The 17,678-nt window shown below is 40.5% G+C and overlaps 1 protein-coding gene across 1 annotated transcript in view; it reads right to left on the bottom strand.

Moving 5' to 3' along the window:
• Nucleotides 1–447: 447 nt before the first annotated feature.
• The window catches only part of Atp13a5 (ATPase 13A5), a 122,347-nt gene continuing 105,116 nt past the window's right edge, over nucleotides 448–17,678 (bottom strand). Inside the window, exons 26-30 of the mRNA XM_050159928.1 lie at nucleotides 15,740–15,914; nucleotides 12,712–12,914; nucleotides 5,391–5,479; nucleotides 3,025–3,105; nucleotides 448–1,339 (exon numbers count right to left, since the gene is read on the bottom strand). Of these exons, the coding sequence (XP_050015885.1) occupies nucleotides 1,079–1,339; nucleotides 3,025–3,105; nucleotides 5,391–5,479; nucleotides 12,712–12,914; nucleotides 15,740–15,914 (809 nt within the window). The 3' untranslated portion in view covers nucleotides 448–1,078. The remainder of the gene's footprint in view (nucleotides 1,340–3,024; nucleotides 3,106–5,390; nucleotides 5,480–12,711; nucleotides 12,915–15,739; nucleotides 15,915–17,678) is intronic.

The raw sequence follows: 17,678 nt of genomic DNA, 5'->3' as shown, positions 1-17,678 counted from the left end.
GAGATGTCTTCTCTATATGAGTCTATTGGACTCTCTAAGTCCAATCAACTTGACAATGAAAATTAATTGTTACAGCCAATAAATCAGACAGATTTAAAATTATCTTTCTCCAAAAAGCTGTGAATATACAAAAAAAACCCTAAAGGCAAATGTATTATTTTTAGGTATGCACATTGGTGCTGATAGTTTGAGTAGCAGTGTCTACAATGCTATTTGCAGCCATAGTTTGCTAAAATGTTGAAAACTAAAGATTTCAGAATGTAAGCCAACAGCCATCTTATAGTGAATCCATACATTTTGTTTTTAAGATGATCAGCGATGAGATCAGGGAAGTTTCTAAAGTCAGATTTTGATACTTCTGTGTATTATTAATAATAATAAAGATGGGAATGTACTTTATGAAGTGAGAAACACATTTGAACAGTTTATTACTTTAGTCTACTTGGAACTGCCACGTTCACTGGCCCCATACAATAAACACTGGGAATGCACAGAGCTGGTGTAGTTTGCTTATATTTTAGCAGTGCCCACACCATACTTATAAATGATTAGCACTGATCCACTTCCACAATCTCTGGCTTCCTGTGTAGTTAGGGCAGAATTCTTTCTTCTTCTTTTCCCTCTCTCTCTTGAAGCCATACAAAAGACGTAAAAGAAGGAGGAATTTGGCGATCCTGGGCAAGATAGGTACAATAATGTGCTTCACAAATTAGCATAAAATTAAGGAAACTTAGCATCGCTTAATTAATGAGCCAAACTTTTGAATACTAAATGCTCTGGTTTTTCTTCTCTCTTGATGTCCATATATCTAATGCAATTGCATGAGAGCTGTGCAGTTAAAAAGAAAGTCAGTAGGATATAGTTTATTAAAACGGTGATCTGAGATGTGCAGGTTTTTCTCTCACTAGTGAAGGGTATAATGAAGGTAAGGTTCTTTGATGCAAGGCTCAATATATTGAAGTGCTCTGAATGCTTAGATGGAGAGAGAAGAGAAGGGTCTGCAACTTTCACCTCTCCACGGTGTTCAGTTTGGAGGACAAAAGGTGATGATGAGGAACAAGCATGACAGCTGCTCAGGTCATAGTCTGGTCCAAAAGTGTTGTTCTGAAGCTTGCCCGGCCAGCCTGAGTCTCCCTTTAGGGACCTGTTCAGGGCTTTCATAGGCTCTGTTGATGTAGAATCCATTTTTGCCATCGTCTGCATAATCTGTCCTGTTCATGGGAGGCCAGGTAGAGTCTTCTGCCAGCTTCCTCTGCAAGATCCTGTACTGGCTTTTTGAGTAGAATCCAAATTCTTTCTTTATCAACAGCCAGAGCTCTCTATTTTGAAGGATGGCATCCTGAAAAATTTGGGGAGAGGTGATAATGAAATCATTGTGGCTACATAAGTGAGCCCCTCCCAGCCAGACAGCACTGGAAGCCTGGGACCCAGGGCTTCCTCTCAGCCGAGCTCAATGCTGCTGCTGCTGCTGTTTCCCCTGGGAGCTGAGATGTTTACAGGCACAGAAACCTGCTGAACACTAGAGGCCTGTGCTTTCTTCAGATTTCCTGGTGAAATCCCGGCTGGGGATTCATTTACAGTTCTTTCACTATGGGGCTCAAACTAACAATAACACACCAAATATCTGGAAAACAAAACAGAAGAAGGAAGAGATGGGAAGAGAGAAAGGGAAGGGGAGCGGAGGGGACGGGAAGAAAACCAAAGAAACCAAAAACTGAGTTCCACCACCTTGTCACATACAAAGTAACAAATTTTGTTGGTTGAATGAATTAGTCTGTAGCAATCAAATGTTTTTCAAATTTATTTGTATTTATGCATGTGTGTGTGGTGGCTTGGAGGTATGTGTATGTGCCTACAAGAGTCTGCAAAGGGCAGAGGGTATCAGATGAGCTGGAGCTGGAATTACCCAGGTGGTAAGTTGTCTGATAGGGTGTTGGGAGCCAAAGTCAAGTCCTCTGCAAGAGCAACAAGTACTCATAATCATTGAGTCTCTCTCCTCCCTCAGGCTTGTTTTGATTCTCGTCCTTTTGAATTCCCTTTTATTCTTTCCTTATGCAATTTTTGCAAATGATACAATTGATCCAATTTTGCATTTTGCTTTCCTTGGTTTTCACTGATTTTCTGTCATAGACAACGCCTCTGTAATTATATCTTTTAAGGCATTTTATTGTAGTTAAGGTTGTAGTCATCGTATTATCTTTAAAGACTACAGCATTTCTCCAAATGGCAGCATAAGCATTAAAACACACCATTTGGATTATATTTTGCTGTCATAGATAACACTATTATGAATCTCTTCATACAAATTAGGATTTAAAACTTTTTGGTCTCATTTAAAAAATTTGATATAAAGGTGGAATTCTGAATGAAAGAGTACAAGAAATTTACACACACACACACACACACCTACTTAATTTGATTAGTCTTTTCCCTCAAAGGATATGCTAATAATTTGAATCCTCTCTCTCTCTCTCTCTCTCTCTCTCTCTCTCTCTCTCTCTTTTTAAACTTTTTTTAAGAAGCACTGTCCAGTCCTTTTACTGTGTGAATGAGCTATTCAGTGGTCCTGAGTAGAACCATGGACCACCCATGAGAGATCTTCCACAGGAAATAGTTGATGACAATGAAAGTGGGTTTCCTTTCTCTCCTGATTAGAGGAGGCAGCCCTCCTGAAGATGCTGTTTTTAAAGGTCTCCTCACATTTCAGAGCTGCTGGGTCACCTGGTCTCCCTTCTAGATAACAGAGAATAGTCAGGAGTGAAAACAGCGCCTCTTGTGACAAGTATTGGAACTGAATCAGTGTTCGGGAGAAAGACACCAGGGCTATTTCTCAGCAGCCTTTGCAGAATTTTAAGTCACACTCCAAAGAATTCCTTCCAACAAGATCATGCACAGTCTTCAAAATGCCTTTACTAACCCTCTTTTGGGAACTGAGGAAGTTGCTGTAAACAGTGAGTGTAGGTTGAGAGCAAAACTGAATTTACATAACTACCTTAAAACAATGACAGGAGCCGGGTACTTTACCTCCACAAAGAAGGCCACACAGAACTGGACAAGGGCTGCCACCAGAATTGAAACTCTCCATGACAGGATGGTTGGGATGAACTGTTGAAAAAGAATGGCCGCCGTTATATATTATGTATTTTACATTTTGAAAAGGTACACCATGCTTGCTATTATATAGAATTTCTGTATTTGCAATAACCCTGAAGTTGAGGGTTGGCATTGTTCTCTTTACTTCACAGATAGGAAAGCTGAAGGCTGGCCCACCTTGTCCAAGGACTTAGTCAAAGCCAGAATCTAAACTAAAATGGACTCCTGAAGGCCTAAGCTCCCTCCATAGCTAAATGGCGTCTGTCAGGTGAGCAAGACACCTTGGGCAGTGAAGCAGAGGACACTTCAGAGTGGTTCTCTTCATTTAAGCTTTAAAACATCGGGAAGAGGATGTAAAATTAAGTTGTTCTGCAATTCTTACTGTTTAATGTGCTCCTAAGGCAAAAATTAACCTTAATTTCCTCCAGCAAAACTGACTTGTGGGTAAAAACAATCATAAGTCATGACAAAAGATTAAGGTTGCTTTGACTGAGTATGACGTTTTGTACAAATGCTACTGGTCCCGAATTTATCGGCTTTGTGCAAATCTAATCCGTACAAATACTGCAGGGTCACAGACTCACCAGGAAGCATCTCTGTTTATTAGACATAAGAGCTACACCCATGGTGGATTGGGAGCTATACAACTCAGTTTCCAATGTGCAGAAAATTATATGGAATGTGTAGGAATCTGAGGTCTAAAATCACAGAATCCTCCACCCCCATAGGGTCTAACCCAGGGGTTTTCAACTTGTGGGTGGCAAATCAGCTATTTACATAATGATTCATAACAGCAGCAAAATTACAGTTCTGAAGCAGCAGCAAAACTAATTTGTGCATGGGGGTGAGTCACCACAACCTGAGGAACTGCATTAAAGGGTCGCAGCATGGTTGAGAACCGCGGGTCCAGCCACTCACTTCAAATGCTCATCTTGGGCTGGGCTGTTTCAAGGCACTACTTGGTCATTTGTTTCCCTGCTCTGCCTGGGCTTGGAGGAGCATCATATCAGGTGGAAGGCTTCGGAGAAGCAGGATCAGACTCATTGCTGCTCCCACCGTAAATGGGGAAGGTTCTTCTCCACCCCTGGGCTGGGAATGTACTTGGTTTGGCATTATTCATGGCGATAATTTGGAATTATGCAGAGCAGACGTTCATCACTTCTAAATTACTCAGGGCAGCATCTTACTTAGATTCTGATTCTGAACCGAGCACATCCCGGAGTTCTGTAACTCATACACTAAGAAAGGCTCGCCTGAGTGTTCATCTCCTAAGTGTCTCTCCATCACCTTGCTTTCCTGACCTTGTTTAATGAATCTGTCTGAAATGTCCTTCCAAGGAACCTTCAGCGCCTCCCTGGTATTTTGGCAGAAAGTACAAAGCTGGTTGGCTGTCTCGGAGGGTACCTGCCTCCCTTCATTTCCTGTCTCCACACTCCACAGTCCGGCCCTTGACTCTGCTTTGAATACTTTCCTACAGTTCTGTAGAGTCGATCTGTAATGCAAGCCTTTCTTGGATTTTTTTTCATCCCTGTCACCCCATGTTCTTTCCATTTCTAGACCCAATGTTATTCTTTGAGAAACAAAAGCTCCCCAGCCCTTTCTCCTAGTGCTGGGCAGTTCTGCCCAGCAGAAACAGCCTGACCTGGCAAGATGCAGCCTGTGTGTGTGGGCCGGCACCAACCCGGGTTTCTTCCCATGAGGTCCTCACCACTGTCACAGCAACAGTGAGAATTCCTTCCTATATCTCTCCAGCTCTAACAGCTAAGCTTGGAGAATTAATTATTATATTAGTGTATTGTTTTTACTGTATTAATAAAATATGGCAAGACAAAGTTTTTAAACAAGATAGTTAAAAAACATTTTGTTACATTTGGCGTGCAAGCATGAATGTAGACTGTGTGTGTGTGTGTGTGTGTGTGTGTATAATGGGACATACAAGCCACAAAATACATGTAGATGTCACAGGTCATTATATAGGAGCTGGTTCTCTCCTTCTACCTTGTGAGTCCCAGGGAATGAACTCTCTGGTTATCAGGCTCAGTTGCAGGCATATTTTCTCAATATGTCATCTCTCTGGTCCCAAACAATGTTTTAGGCGTTAACACTATGAACACGCTAAAATGATGACACCATTTATATGAAAATGTATGTGAAATACAGAAATATTTCTCTTCTAGAGAAAAAAAGTTTGTGGTGTTTAGTGAGTCAGAGAGAATAATGATTGACTTAGGACTGGCAATGCAAGTGCAGCTCTGGCACGTCTGAGTCATAACGGGATTATGATGTACAATACTTACCTCCATTCCATGGTAGATAGCTGGAAAGTCAGAGAAGAGAAGGAAAACGGTGAGGCCCACAGCAGATGTCAGCAGAAGTGAGAACAAATCTGCAGACACACAAAACACCATTTTCAGGTGCTAAGAGAACGCCTCGCAGGACTTGGCACATGTTAGCAATCAGTTCGTGTCAGGCAAGTGCTAGGTGGATCTTCAGATGTTTTGAGACATCATCATATGTTTCAAAATATGTTCTAATATTTGTAAGATAAAGGTGTCATATTAAAAATCTTGCCTCATAAAGATGGAATCAAACGTGTTATAGAAACTTCCAGGCAGGATTCATCTTCACTGGGGGTCCCTTGGGTGCAAACATCCTGCCATGACGAGCCCATCTGAATGGTTGGCAGAGAAGCCCCGCACATGATCACACCATCTAGTGAAACACACCCATGTGGGACTCACCCAGTACCCATAGCTTCTTATTTTTCACTCCCGGGAGAATAAGATACAAGAATTTGCCACTGACATTCAGGGCTTTCCAGTGCCAGGCCAACAGCCTTTCTGAACTCCTCTGCCCGCCTACATTCTGTTCCCTACCAAGAGCTCACTTAGTGCCAAGGGTAGACAATATTCCTTCTGCCAGGGTACATTCTATTTTTTTGTACTTAAAGAGCCCAATTCACATAGCAATTTCCTTCCAACTCCCTAATCCTCCCTTTCAAAGTTTATTTCATATCACACATCACATTCTGATTTGTATGATGTCAATTGATCTATTAATCGGGCTGCAGTTATTCGGAAGTGACTGCATCTGAGGTTTAGGGACTTTGACTTGGGAAAGGGAAATTAGAAATAATTATTTGGAGCTGGAGAGTTAGCTCAGCAGGTAAGAGCACTGGCTGCTCTTCCAGAGATCTTGAGTTCAGTTCTCAGCAACGACATGGTGGCTCACAACCACCTGTAATGAGATCTGGTGCTTCCTTCTGACCTGTATGCAGGTAGAACATTGTAAAATAATAAATAAATAAATAAATAAATAAATAAATAAATAAATAAATAAACCTTGTTTTTAAAAAAGAAAGAAATGTTCAAAGCTGTGAGTCCTGCTAACAGTTAGTCCTGGTATGCCTGATTCTTATCAGTAACTGACTGAATCCTACAGATTCAGTGTGTCCTCAGGTTAGTGATCTACAAAGCAGGCCCCCCTCTTTGACTTTAGCTTTGGTTTAAAAAAGGCAATGAAGAAACAAACCGAGTGTCTTCCCTCCATGGTTAGCTGCTGTTGAGAAAGAATGGGGAGGCAAGTAATTTAATAAGCAAATACTGCACAAATACTATTACTTGTTTTCAAATAAAGGAAGGGTTGGTAATGCTCAGACTTGCTTACAGAAGAAAATCAATGTGTACTTTTCCTGTATCTTGTCATCATGAGGTTGACCCCTCAAACACTGATTAGGAAAGCACAATTTTTGTTATTTAAGATGAAATCACTCATATAATGCGTCTTAGCACCTCTGAAAACTTCTGAATTCTAACCCAAAAGTTTACACTTTGTAATATCATATATTGGGGCAGGAGAGAAAGTTCAGGGTTTAAGAGCATGTACTGCTCTTAAGAAGAACCTTAGTGATCTCTGTCCCCAGCACCAACATAGGGTGGCTCACTACTGCCTGTAAATCCAGCTCCCAGGGGTCCAAAGCCCTCTTCTGGACCCCATGGCCACCTTCACCCACATGTGCATGGATCCTGCCACATACATGTACATATACTTTAAAAAAACAATGAAAGGTTATGTGTATCAGAATATTTGACCATCAAGCCTGCCCCCATTTGGAATTATTAGTTACACCAGCAGGTAAATGTAGCTTGACACAAGCCAGAGTCATCTGAAAGGAAGGAAGTGCAGTTGAGAAAATGCCCACATGAGATCTAGCTATAGCACAATTTTCTTAATTAGTGATCAATTCGGGAGGGCTCAGCTCATTGTGGATAGTGCCATTCCTGGGCTAGCAGTCCTGGGTTCTGGAAGAAAGTAGGCTGAGAAAGACGTTATAAGCAAGTCAATCAGCAGCATTCGTTCATGGCCTCTGCATCCGCTCCTGCCTCCAGGATGCTGCTGGGTTTCAGTTACTGTTCTGAGTTTCTTCAGTGATCTACTACAATGTGTGAGTGTAAGCCAAATTAACCTTTTCCTCCTCTTTTGATCATGCTGTTCCATCACAGCCGTGGGTTTCAACCTTCCTAAGGCTGCGACCTTTTAATAACACAGTTCCTCATTTTGTAATGAGCCCAACCATAAAATTATTTTTATTCTTACTTCATAACTGTAATTATGCTACTCTTATAATTGATAATGTAAATATCTGTGTTTTCCAATGGTTTTAGGCAACTCCTATGAAAGTATCATTGCGGCCACTGCATTCCAGCAATAGAAGCCCTAACTGGGATGACCACCAAGCCTAATGACTTGAGGTTAGTCCCCAGCGTTCGTTAGCTCCTTCCCATAGACGGCTGTCCTCTGCCTCCACATTAACACTATAGCACACACATGACATCCCCCAACAACTGGATAAAATTATTGTGTCCATCACGAGATACCAGTTTTCCTTTAAACTTCAAGTCCCCATGTTGTAACTGATCTAATTCTAATTCATTACACATGTGTGAAAGTTCCTTGTATTGTATTTACTATTAAAGCACCAGGTAGTGAGAATACCCTGCCTATGATACACTGACCTTGGAAATAAGGACTATAAGAAATAAAGCCAAATGCTCGTTTGTTGGGACAAAAGTCTAGGGTACTTTTCCAACAGTGCTTCAGAACGGAGAGAACTGATGAGAAACTCAGACATCGACAGGAAATAGAAGATGAGAGGGAGACACCAGCATGATTGCCAATCCCGTGAGAAGACAGCATTGCCAAACTTGTTCAAGAACCAAGAGAATCTGAGTAATACAATTGGATGAAAGCACTTTAACAATAACTGCATATTCATAACTTTAGCCAGGAGCCTAACACACACAACACCGAAGCAATTTCTCCAAAGCAGGTGTCGGATGCTAGGGTGTCTAATCACAGCTATGAAAACAGCCATTTGTGACTGAGTTTAACTGAAACGCACCCTCCTCCCCCCATATACAAATAAAGAAACTTATTAAAGTCTATTGTATCAAAGAGGAAACAAAATGTATGTTTATGAACTATTACAAGAAACAGAAGAAAGAAAAGTGAAAGCAAAATCTGACCCCCTTCTCTCAACTCAAGTAAAACTCACTGTTCCGAAAAGTAGTTGGCCAAAGAAGAAACTAGGTCAAACTACTGGTAGGAAAAAATATAAAGGATGGAATCCAAGCTCCAATGAGTAGCCTTGAATGCTTTCCTAATCTCATGAAGATGAAAAAACATACATGCACCATGAAGTTAACTCAAAATAAATTGAAGGAAAGAAAGGAAAACAAACTTTAATAAAAGAAAAAAATCAAAACTATTACAAATTAAAAGCCTGAGAGCTACTTTGTTATTAACCAGTAAAATGGAAAAAAATGCATTTAAAGCCAGAAGAAAAAGCAAGGTTCTTAGCGATTTGGATCTGAAACATTGTCCAAGAGCTTAGGTTGGAAGCTGTGGTTTCCAGAGGGCATGGCCTTCAGCACAGCACGGAGGTGGCACCTTCAAGGGGTGGGTAGGTAAGGAGGGTCCTAACCTAATCATGGATTATCCCACTGATAGGCTCACAGTTTAATGACCTATCACAAAGTTGTAAGAAGTTGAGACAGTGAGCTTTTGAAAGGTATATTTTTGTCCCTGGCTCATCCCACCTCACTCTACCCAACCCCACTCCAGCCCGGCCATTTCCTTCCTCGCCTGCCTGTACCCCCATGCCCCAGGTAGCCCACACTTGCTCTCTTTCCTGCATCCTGACCTACAGAAGATGAGCAATTTCACTCTATCACATATTCCCTGTCATTAGTTCTCCTGCACTGAAGTCCCAGACACAACAGAGGCAAGTAACCACAGATTAAATCTAAAAATTGATTTTTTTGGTATTTTGTCACAGTGAAAGCTGGTTAATACATATATACATATAACCAGGACAACAGTCATGGTCACAGGAAGTGCTTAGTACTGTAAGAAAAATCCTACCCCAAATTGTATGATAAAGTTTGATAATATCAATGAAATGGTATTGATGGTATAAAATTTAATGGCATTATTTTAAGACAGCATGACTTAAATCAATCTTTAAAACACCTTTTCAGAGGAAGGATTTGCAGCCAAGTAATTTACTGCTAAATTTTTGCAAGTTGTCAAGGAAAGAAATCATTATTGTGTATTAAAATCCTTACAGAGAAAAGAAAAAGTCAAGTTTTTCAGAACAAAACTTCTGAAAAATACAGCATGAAATGTAGTTCTTCAAAAAGTTACAAAATTCAATTTAGCAAAAGTTTATTCTACTACAGCTAAGTAGGATTTTCTCAAGAATATGAGTTAATAACAAAATTATTAAAATAACTCATGTGTAGCTCGGGATAAGATACAAAAAGAGTATTCATCTTGGTAGATAATGGAAAGTCATCTGTTGAAGTCTGTCTGCTAGATCGAATTTTGAAATCTCTCTTGACTAATGCTAACAGGAATATTTTCTTTATATAATAGGAGCTTTCCACAATGATTTCACCAACAGCCAAAAACATATTTATGAACAGTTTAAGAGACAAATCCTACAAGTGTTGTTATAAGGTATCCATTTATCTGTTAGCCTTGATATTATCTAACATTGTCCCGAATTCTGGATTCCATTCGTTAGAAAACATAGGAAGGTATTTAGTTGTTTCAAAAGAAGAAGGAACAATCGTGTATGCAGTCACTATCACTGTTTTTCTGAAACACCTACAACTCAAGGTAACAACAAAGGTCAGGAAGGATTCTGGGTAGAAAGTGAAAGTGATACCGCACCCTTCCCATGTCACAGTGACATTCAGTTCTAAATACAACAGGAAGAAGTGACTCACAAAATAAGCAAAAGGAAACAGGATTAGTTCTCAAATGCACAGCACCGATAGTGGAGAAAACTCCAGATATTAATGGATAGATAAAAGAAATGAGGATAAAGGTGGGGTGTGCTATGTTCTGCTTGTGAAATATCCCCGTAGGCTCACACTGCTGCGGAAGGTTGAGGAACCTTAGGGAGGCAGCGCACCCTGGTAGACAGCAGGAGTAAGCCTTGAGAGGCACCTGAGGAGGCCTGACTCCTGTCACCTTTGCTTCCTGACTGTGAACACGTACGACCAACCACTGCACACTCCTGCTATTGTGCCTTGCTCGCCACGATGAACTGCATCCCCCAAACTGTAACACAGACAAGCGCCTCCTCCAGTTTTTGGTCACATCCTTGGCCACAAGAATAAGGAAATAAGCAGCGAGTGTGGAATGCTCCTGTGCGGGAAGATTAAATGATATAAATCCATAAATTCTTCCCAAGGTGTCAAGACCCCAAGGGAGAAATGTTGAAGCTGAACACATTATTCTACAATCCATCTGGAAGAAAATACAGGAAAGTGGGATGCTGTAAAAAATGAAGAAAAATGAGAGCCTACCACCCACACGCTGCTTATTAAATACACCAGGAAGCGATAGTTGGTAAAGTGCCACTGCACACAGGACCAGTGAACTAGAAAACAGTGTGAAAGCAGACTCGCTCTACACACATATGTAATATGTGCAGGTAACACAAAGGAACAGTATCTAATACAAATTACCTAGAATTAAACAATAACTTACATGAACATAGATATGATGAGGCTGGTATTGCCCTCATTGGGGGAACAAGTGAATGAAAGGAATATTAGATATTCAATAGTACAAAAGTCTGCTAGAAAAATTGAGTACTTGGGTAGACTAACTTGACTCACAGTAAATATACCTCACTGTATTAAAATTTAAGAAGCATTAAAATAAGTAAGTTTAATCGGTTCTGTTTTGTAATTAGTGAAACCTTTCTGTGCATTAAAGGCAATGAGAAAAAACAACTACATACAGATAAATAAGGAAAGTGGCAGAAACCTAATATGAAAATAGATTAAATGGACACAGACCAATCAGAGGCAACATGGTTAATAATACAGATCTCTATATCTCTTCATTTTTGATAAAAATCCAAATTAAAGCTAAATTAAATACCATGCTTTAAAAAGTCTTATCAGATCAGCAAAAGTTTGATTTAGTAAGCATTTTATTTCTCATTGGCTATACTGTTACAAAACAACTAAAAAGCAACAATGAAAATTGCTACAAATATTCCGAAATCAATGTGAATCATATCTCAAAAGCTGAAATATTTATTTTCACCTGATTTCACCAAGCAGTTATGCTGGTTTCCTTAAGGAAATTGGAGGTCAGTTGAAATGATTTATAGGAGTTTTGTTTCGCTTTTTATTTAATGCTTTGTAACCCAAACTGCTTCAGATTTGCTGTGTAGCCCAGAATGACCTTGAACTCCTCTTGCCTCTACCTGCTACACGCTAAGATTGTAGGCACGTGACACCACTCCTGGCTTTACATGGTACTGGGGACTGAACTCGGGGTTTGGGGCATGTGCGGCGAGGATTCTAGTAACTAAGCTACACTGCCTGGCAGCATGAGTACACTTTGACGTGGAATTACTTAACAATGCTGACATGGCAAAGCCAGCTGTGTGGAGACAGATGTTCATGCACCTGAACTTCCAAAGGCTCTGCTTGAACTGTCACAATCACTAACAGTATCTACTCTTCTGCTTACAAAGGTGTGGAAGGACCCATTCTGCATGGTTTGTTTACCTGACTATAGATCTTGATTGTAGCTTCTGTTTTGGATTTGCCTTTATTCCACTTAGAGAAATGTATTGGAGAAGACAAGCTTGTTTTTTAAAGCACATATTATAAATGTGAGGACATTCCTGTGTGTTTCACTAGGCCCTTTTCATAAAATGCTTTATTTAATTCTTACTCCAAGACTGAAGATCATACAGCATTTTCATTCTACACATGAGGAAAACTGTCCCAGCTTTCTGAAGCTACTAAGAGGTTTTGTGAGTTCCTTAAAAGCCTTCTACAAAATCTCTTGATATATAAGCGTGTGTGTCGAATGACTCTTGATGACTCATTTGAACATTTAATAATATCTGTATATCCTCAAGTGAGCAGGTCTCTGCCCTTGGGTGCTCTCTCCCTTCTAAGGCCATTTTATCGGGTTTCATGCCAGAGAGAGGCAACGTCTCATTTGCTGGGAAACTGACTCTGAGAAGGAAATGGGGACAGAAAAGGACTCAGAATGAAACTTTACACTTTGTACACTTACAGTTTGTGTAGATGGGTTTCCGAAACGGCTTTCCCTTAGAAAATATAAATGCTACTGAGATACAGTTGAAGGTGACGATGGGCCACAAGGTAGTGCTCTCAAAACTTAGAACAGAAGCAGGAACCAAAGTTGCATTTCCAGTCCAGTTTTGTTCCACACTCATATTGGTTGAGAAATTACTTTGGTTGGTCAGGAAGCATTCACTATGAAAGAATTGCCAGCATTTATGAACATTTTCTATACTTTCTTTAAAAATCTATTAGATGACAATGTAATTTAATTACCACCAGGTGACTTCGGCTTTTAACCTGTCCCTGTTGGTGGCTAACAGGACAAGTCACGTTTACTTCTCATAATGACAAAGCAGAAATAAAATTCATAAGAAATCAAAATTATCTCCTGTCTGTCCTCCAAGTAGAACAAATAATATGTCTTAAGAGGCCTTAGGTGACAATTTCTAGGGAAATTGCTGTCAAATCAAACAGTAAATGTACAATATGGAAAAATGTGTATTTACGTGTCTGTTTGTGTGCTTTTGTGTGTGGCATGAGTGTGTGTGTGTGTGTGTGTGTTTAGGCTTATGTAATGTGTTTATTGTGGATATTTATGTGAATGTGTATACATATGTATGTGTCTGTGTTGTGTATATTTGTGTGTGTGTATTTTCTTTTATTTATTGATGTAAGCCTCTTGACTTGCATCCTGAGCTGGTTCCCTGCTCCACTCTCTCCTCGGAAGCTAAGGGATTGTAGTAAAGACCCAGAACAGTGTGTCTGATTGTGAGGTGTCTCTGGCTTTAACATACTGACAAGGTAAGCTCAGAATTCTCAGTCTCACTTAGAAGACTTGCAAATTCTGCTCTCAACCTATCTGGTCTTATCTTTTCCAAGCCCCTACTGAGACCTCTTATTCTGGTAACATAATAAGGGCTCTTCCCAAACTACTACAAAAGTTTGAGATGGATGTACTGTTCGCATTAACTACAATTTCATTTATTCTTCACCCCTCATTATATCTAACTCTGGATGGGAATTAGTTCTAGTCCCCCTCCCCTGTTCTTTCCTCTTGCTGCATTTAGCTCATTATTTTGTTGAGGTTTTTTTTTAATTTTCACCCACATATTATGAGTCTCCTTTGTGGTTTTTGTATTAATTTACAAGTTTTTTGGTATCTATCATAATGGGATCATACAATATTTACTCAGCAAAATATGTCCTTAAGATCTAGGCTTTGTCAGCTCTGATTGACCTATTTGCAATGCTCTTCTTTATTACAAGGATGAAACCTGAAAATTGGTTCTAGTTGACTTTCTTGTTTAGCTTGAAACTTTTAAATTACTTTTCATCTGTTTATAACTTATTTTCCAAATAACTCAAATGTAAGACGACTTCTTCTACTTCTTTCCTTCTTTTTTCTTCCTTCTACCTCCCTTTTTTTTCGCCACTGCCACCTTCTTCATCATTGTCTTCTTTTTTCTTCTTCTTTTCCTTTTCTCTTCTTCTTTGCTGCTGCCTTCCTCTTTGTCATCATTGTCTTTGTCTTCTTTTTCTTCTTTATCTCCTCCTTCTCCTCTTCCTCCTTCTTTGAGATAGTGGCTGCTTAGGTTTATGTCAACTTGACACAAGATAGAGTCATTTGGAAAGAGGGAACCTCAATTGAGAACATGCCTCTCTCAAGTTGGCCTGTAGGCAAGCCTGTGATGCATTTTCTTGATTGGTGATGGATGTAAGAGGGCCCAGCCCATGGTGGTGATGCTCTGGGCAGGTGGTCCTGGATGGTGGAAGAGAGCAGGCTGAGCCAGCCACGAGGAGCCAGACAGTAAGCAGCACCCCTGCATAGTTTCTGCTTCCATTCCTGACTCCAGGTTTTGCCAGATTCTGCCAGTTCCTTCTTCCCTGACTTCTCTCAGGAATAGAGTGTGATCCTAGGGCAGTGAAAAGAAAACAAGCCCTGTCCTCTCTTTTGGTCATAGTCTTATGTCACAGTAGAAAGCTTAACAAAGTGAGAAAGTGTCTTGCTACATAGCCAAAGTTGGTATTGACCTCATGATCTTCCTGCCTCAGACTTCTAAGAACTGGGAATATAGGTACGCATCACTATGCCCAGCCAGGTTTAATTTTAATACCTTGGGGTTAATATGATTTATAAATGTGTTTTGTATGTAGTAAATGTTCAGTTTGCTAAATGATATTTGCAAAGATCCAGCAGTCATAGTCTTGATATGGGTGGGTCCATAGGCTAGAGGCCCTGGATCTCAGAGCTTAACACCAAAGAGTTTGAAATTCTGTCCAATCACATTGAGATGAGGAAGGTGAGCGCTGGTGTGAGGCAAGGAGTGATAGACCCAGGGCCATGTTGGTTTCCTGGCCATGCCGCAGTGGCTCTATCCTGCTTCCTCCTATTTCCAATCACAGCTGTACTTCTCTGCATATATTTGCTCCAAACGAGGGGGACATTTGGTTCTGAAACTTTGTGAGGCTGTGTATTCCAAGTCACAGTTGAACTGCTGACATGGGAGTCTGAATGAAGACCTTACTTGTCACTTGCTCCATTCATGTTTCTGTGCTCTGGGGTTCTGATGCCAATAGGCTCATAGTGGAGAATACAGCTTGAGTTAGGAAAAGGAAATCCTGAGTTTCCGTATTGCCTATGGCTGTTCCCGTACTACAATAGCATCATCAACTAGTTGCCAGGAGATCCTCCACCTCAGAAAGCCTGTGATGCTCTTCCCTGACTCTGTGCAGGAACACTTACCAAGACTTGGTCTGCGTGAAATCCATGCCCCAGGGAATGGACACATTCAGGCATCTAGCTGTTAGATCATCTTATCAGCAACCACGGTGACAGATCTTTCCCTGCAAACTCCACGTGCTCACCCAGCATGCCACCCATTAAATGCATTCTGTTCTATCATTTATGATTTGCAGTATGAAAGTATTGTTTTATTTTTGTTGCTATCAATTTAAGTAATGTCACGGTGCACTGCTTACATCTTTTTCAGAATGGAAACCTAAGGGAATGAACTCACCTGTACTGATAGGCCTCGCAGTACCAGGGCTGCTGCTTCACAGAGAGAAAGGCAGACACCAGCACAATGCAGGTGAAGCAGGAATTCAGGAAGACCGAGAGCAGCAGCTGAGGAGAAAGCAGTTGTCCTGCTGGTCTGTATGGAGCCAGTTTCGGGTAGGCATGATTTATGCTCACTGAAAAACAGGTATATGTTTTTCCTTTAGAATTTGATTTTTGAGGTTGAAAGATGAGATGCATAGCCTCTTGAGTCTCTGAGTAAGACTCAGCTTGAGAAAGCACCAACTGCAGGGTTACGCCTACACCAGCCGTTACGTCACCGCACATCCATTTCTACTAATCTTGGTCTCCTCTGTTGCTTTGGTTTTACTTTCCGAAGTAAAAGGTAAAGGACTTATAGGCCCTGTAATTGACTACACAATGCTCATATTTTTCCTGTGAATCCAGCAGAGATGATACATAGAGCAAGATGAGCAGTACCATCCTAACTAATCCCTGTATGGTAATTAAAAGAAAGCATCCACTCTGCTCTTCAACCAATGGTATCCAAGCACTTCAATGGGCCAGGCACTGTGATAGATCTTACGCTGTGCCTGGCTCCTTTCTGGATACACATGTCAGGGGGAATTGCTGCTGCCCGTTCCATTTGGTCTGGTACAGGAGGCAGGCTTATAAAAAACCTTGTTTTCTGATAATAAAGCTAAAACATATTGCATTTTTAACCCTAGGGTTTGACATTTAAAGTGATTGGAAATACAAAAATAAAGAACATATAATTTTTAAATATGACTACATCCTTTGTAAATGCTTGGTGCTCTAACAGACCAATGAGCATGGAATCTGCTCTGCCTTTCAGGACAGAGCAGGAAAAAGGCATGGAGAGTTACCAATTCAGACCATCTCATTTAAAGATTTATGGAAGTCAGTCTTTAATCTCGGTGTTCAATATGTCACCTCATCTCCTTTCTCTGCTTTTCCATTTTAATAAATTAGAGCACGTGTACTCCAGTTTATGTTCATGGGTGTGGAGGTGAGGTAGAAGGGAATTGATGTAGACTTTGGGATAATAAAACGGTGCAATAGATTTCTGTTCACTGTGTGATCTGGGATAACAATGTATACTCTCTGGTACTTGACTTTTTCATGTAGAGTAAGAGTATGGTGTAATGTTTAAGTGCTTCTCAAAGGCCCTCCCAACTAACTCATTCTAAAGCTCCTCTCTGACTACCCAAGGCATCACTATTACATCCCAGTGTTTTCACAACAGGGTGTTAGAGGCTGGAAAATATGCAGGGTCTCTTACTCTGACTTCCCAGTGCTAAGTCGAGTGGATACACAGAAACTATGTTTATTACCAAGGAATATGAAGGGCACAAAGGTACTAATTTAGAGTACAGTTTGGTCCTGTATTATCCATTTAGCAGAATAGTGGTAGGAAGTTTATCCTGGGTTCTGTGAGTTCCTCGACCATCAATTCTTAGCCATATTTACACTATCAGGCACACATTTCTTTCTGCTTAATTATGAGCAGAAAGTGGTTGGTTACCTCTGTACCATTTGTTACACTATTGCACTCACAGGCAATTCTTGCAATACTAGTTATTTCTGTGCTTCACAAAGTTCACAGCTGACGAAAATCTGTTGATGACGTTTCCCTCCTTAGCCTACATAACACTTTCCAGTACTAAGACAGATAGCTAACAAGGAGGAAGCTTCTTTGACTGTATCAATTTGATTTTCCTATGTCCTATGTGTTGTGTCTTCAGCAACAAGGTCTTACCATCAAGTTGTGGTGGGAAACTAGGGCAATGGCCATAGTTTAGGTTGTTTGAGGGTAGCTGTTGGACACTCCTATTGAACACTATGCTTTTTATAGGGCAACTTCTTTATTTATCTTTTAGGAATGCTATCACTTATGTAGGGTAACTCCAATGCATATA

This window comes from Alexandromys fortis, unplaced genomic scaffold, assembly GCF_014885135.2.
Source record: "Alexandromys fortis isolate MF-2015 unplaced genomic scaffold, M_Fortis_MF-2015_v1.1 scaffold_100_1_3062724, whole genome shotgun sequence".
Classification (NCBI taxonomy): Eukaryota; Metazoa; Chordata; class Mammalia; order Rodentia; family Cricetidae; genus Alexandromys; species Alexandromys fortis.
The sequence above is the reverse complement of the archived record's forward strand: the minus strand, read 5'-3'. Positions and strand labels throughout refer to the sequence as shown.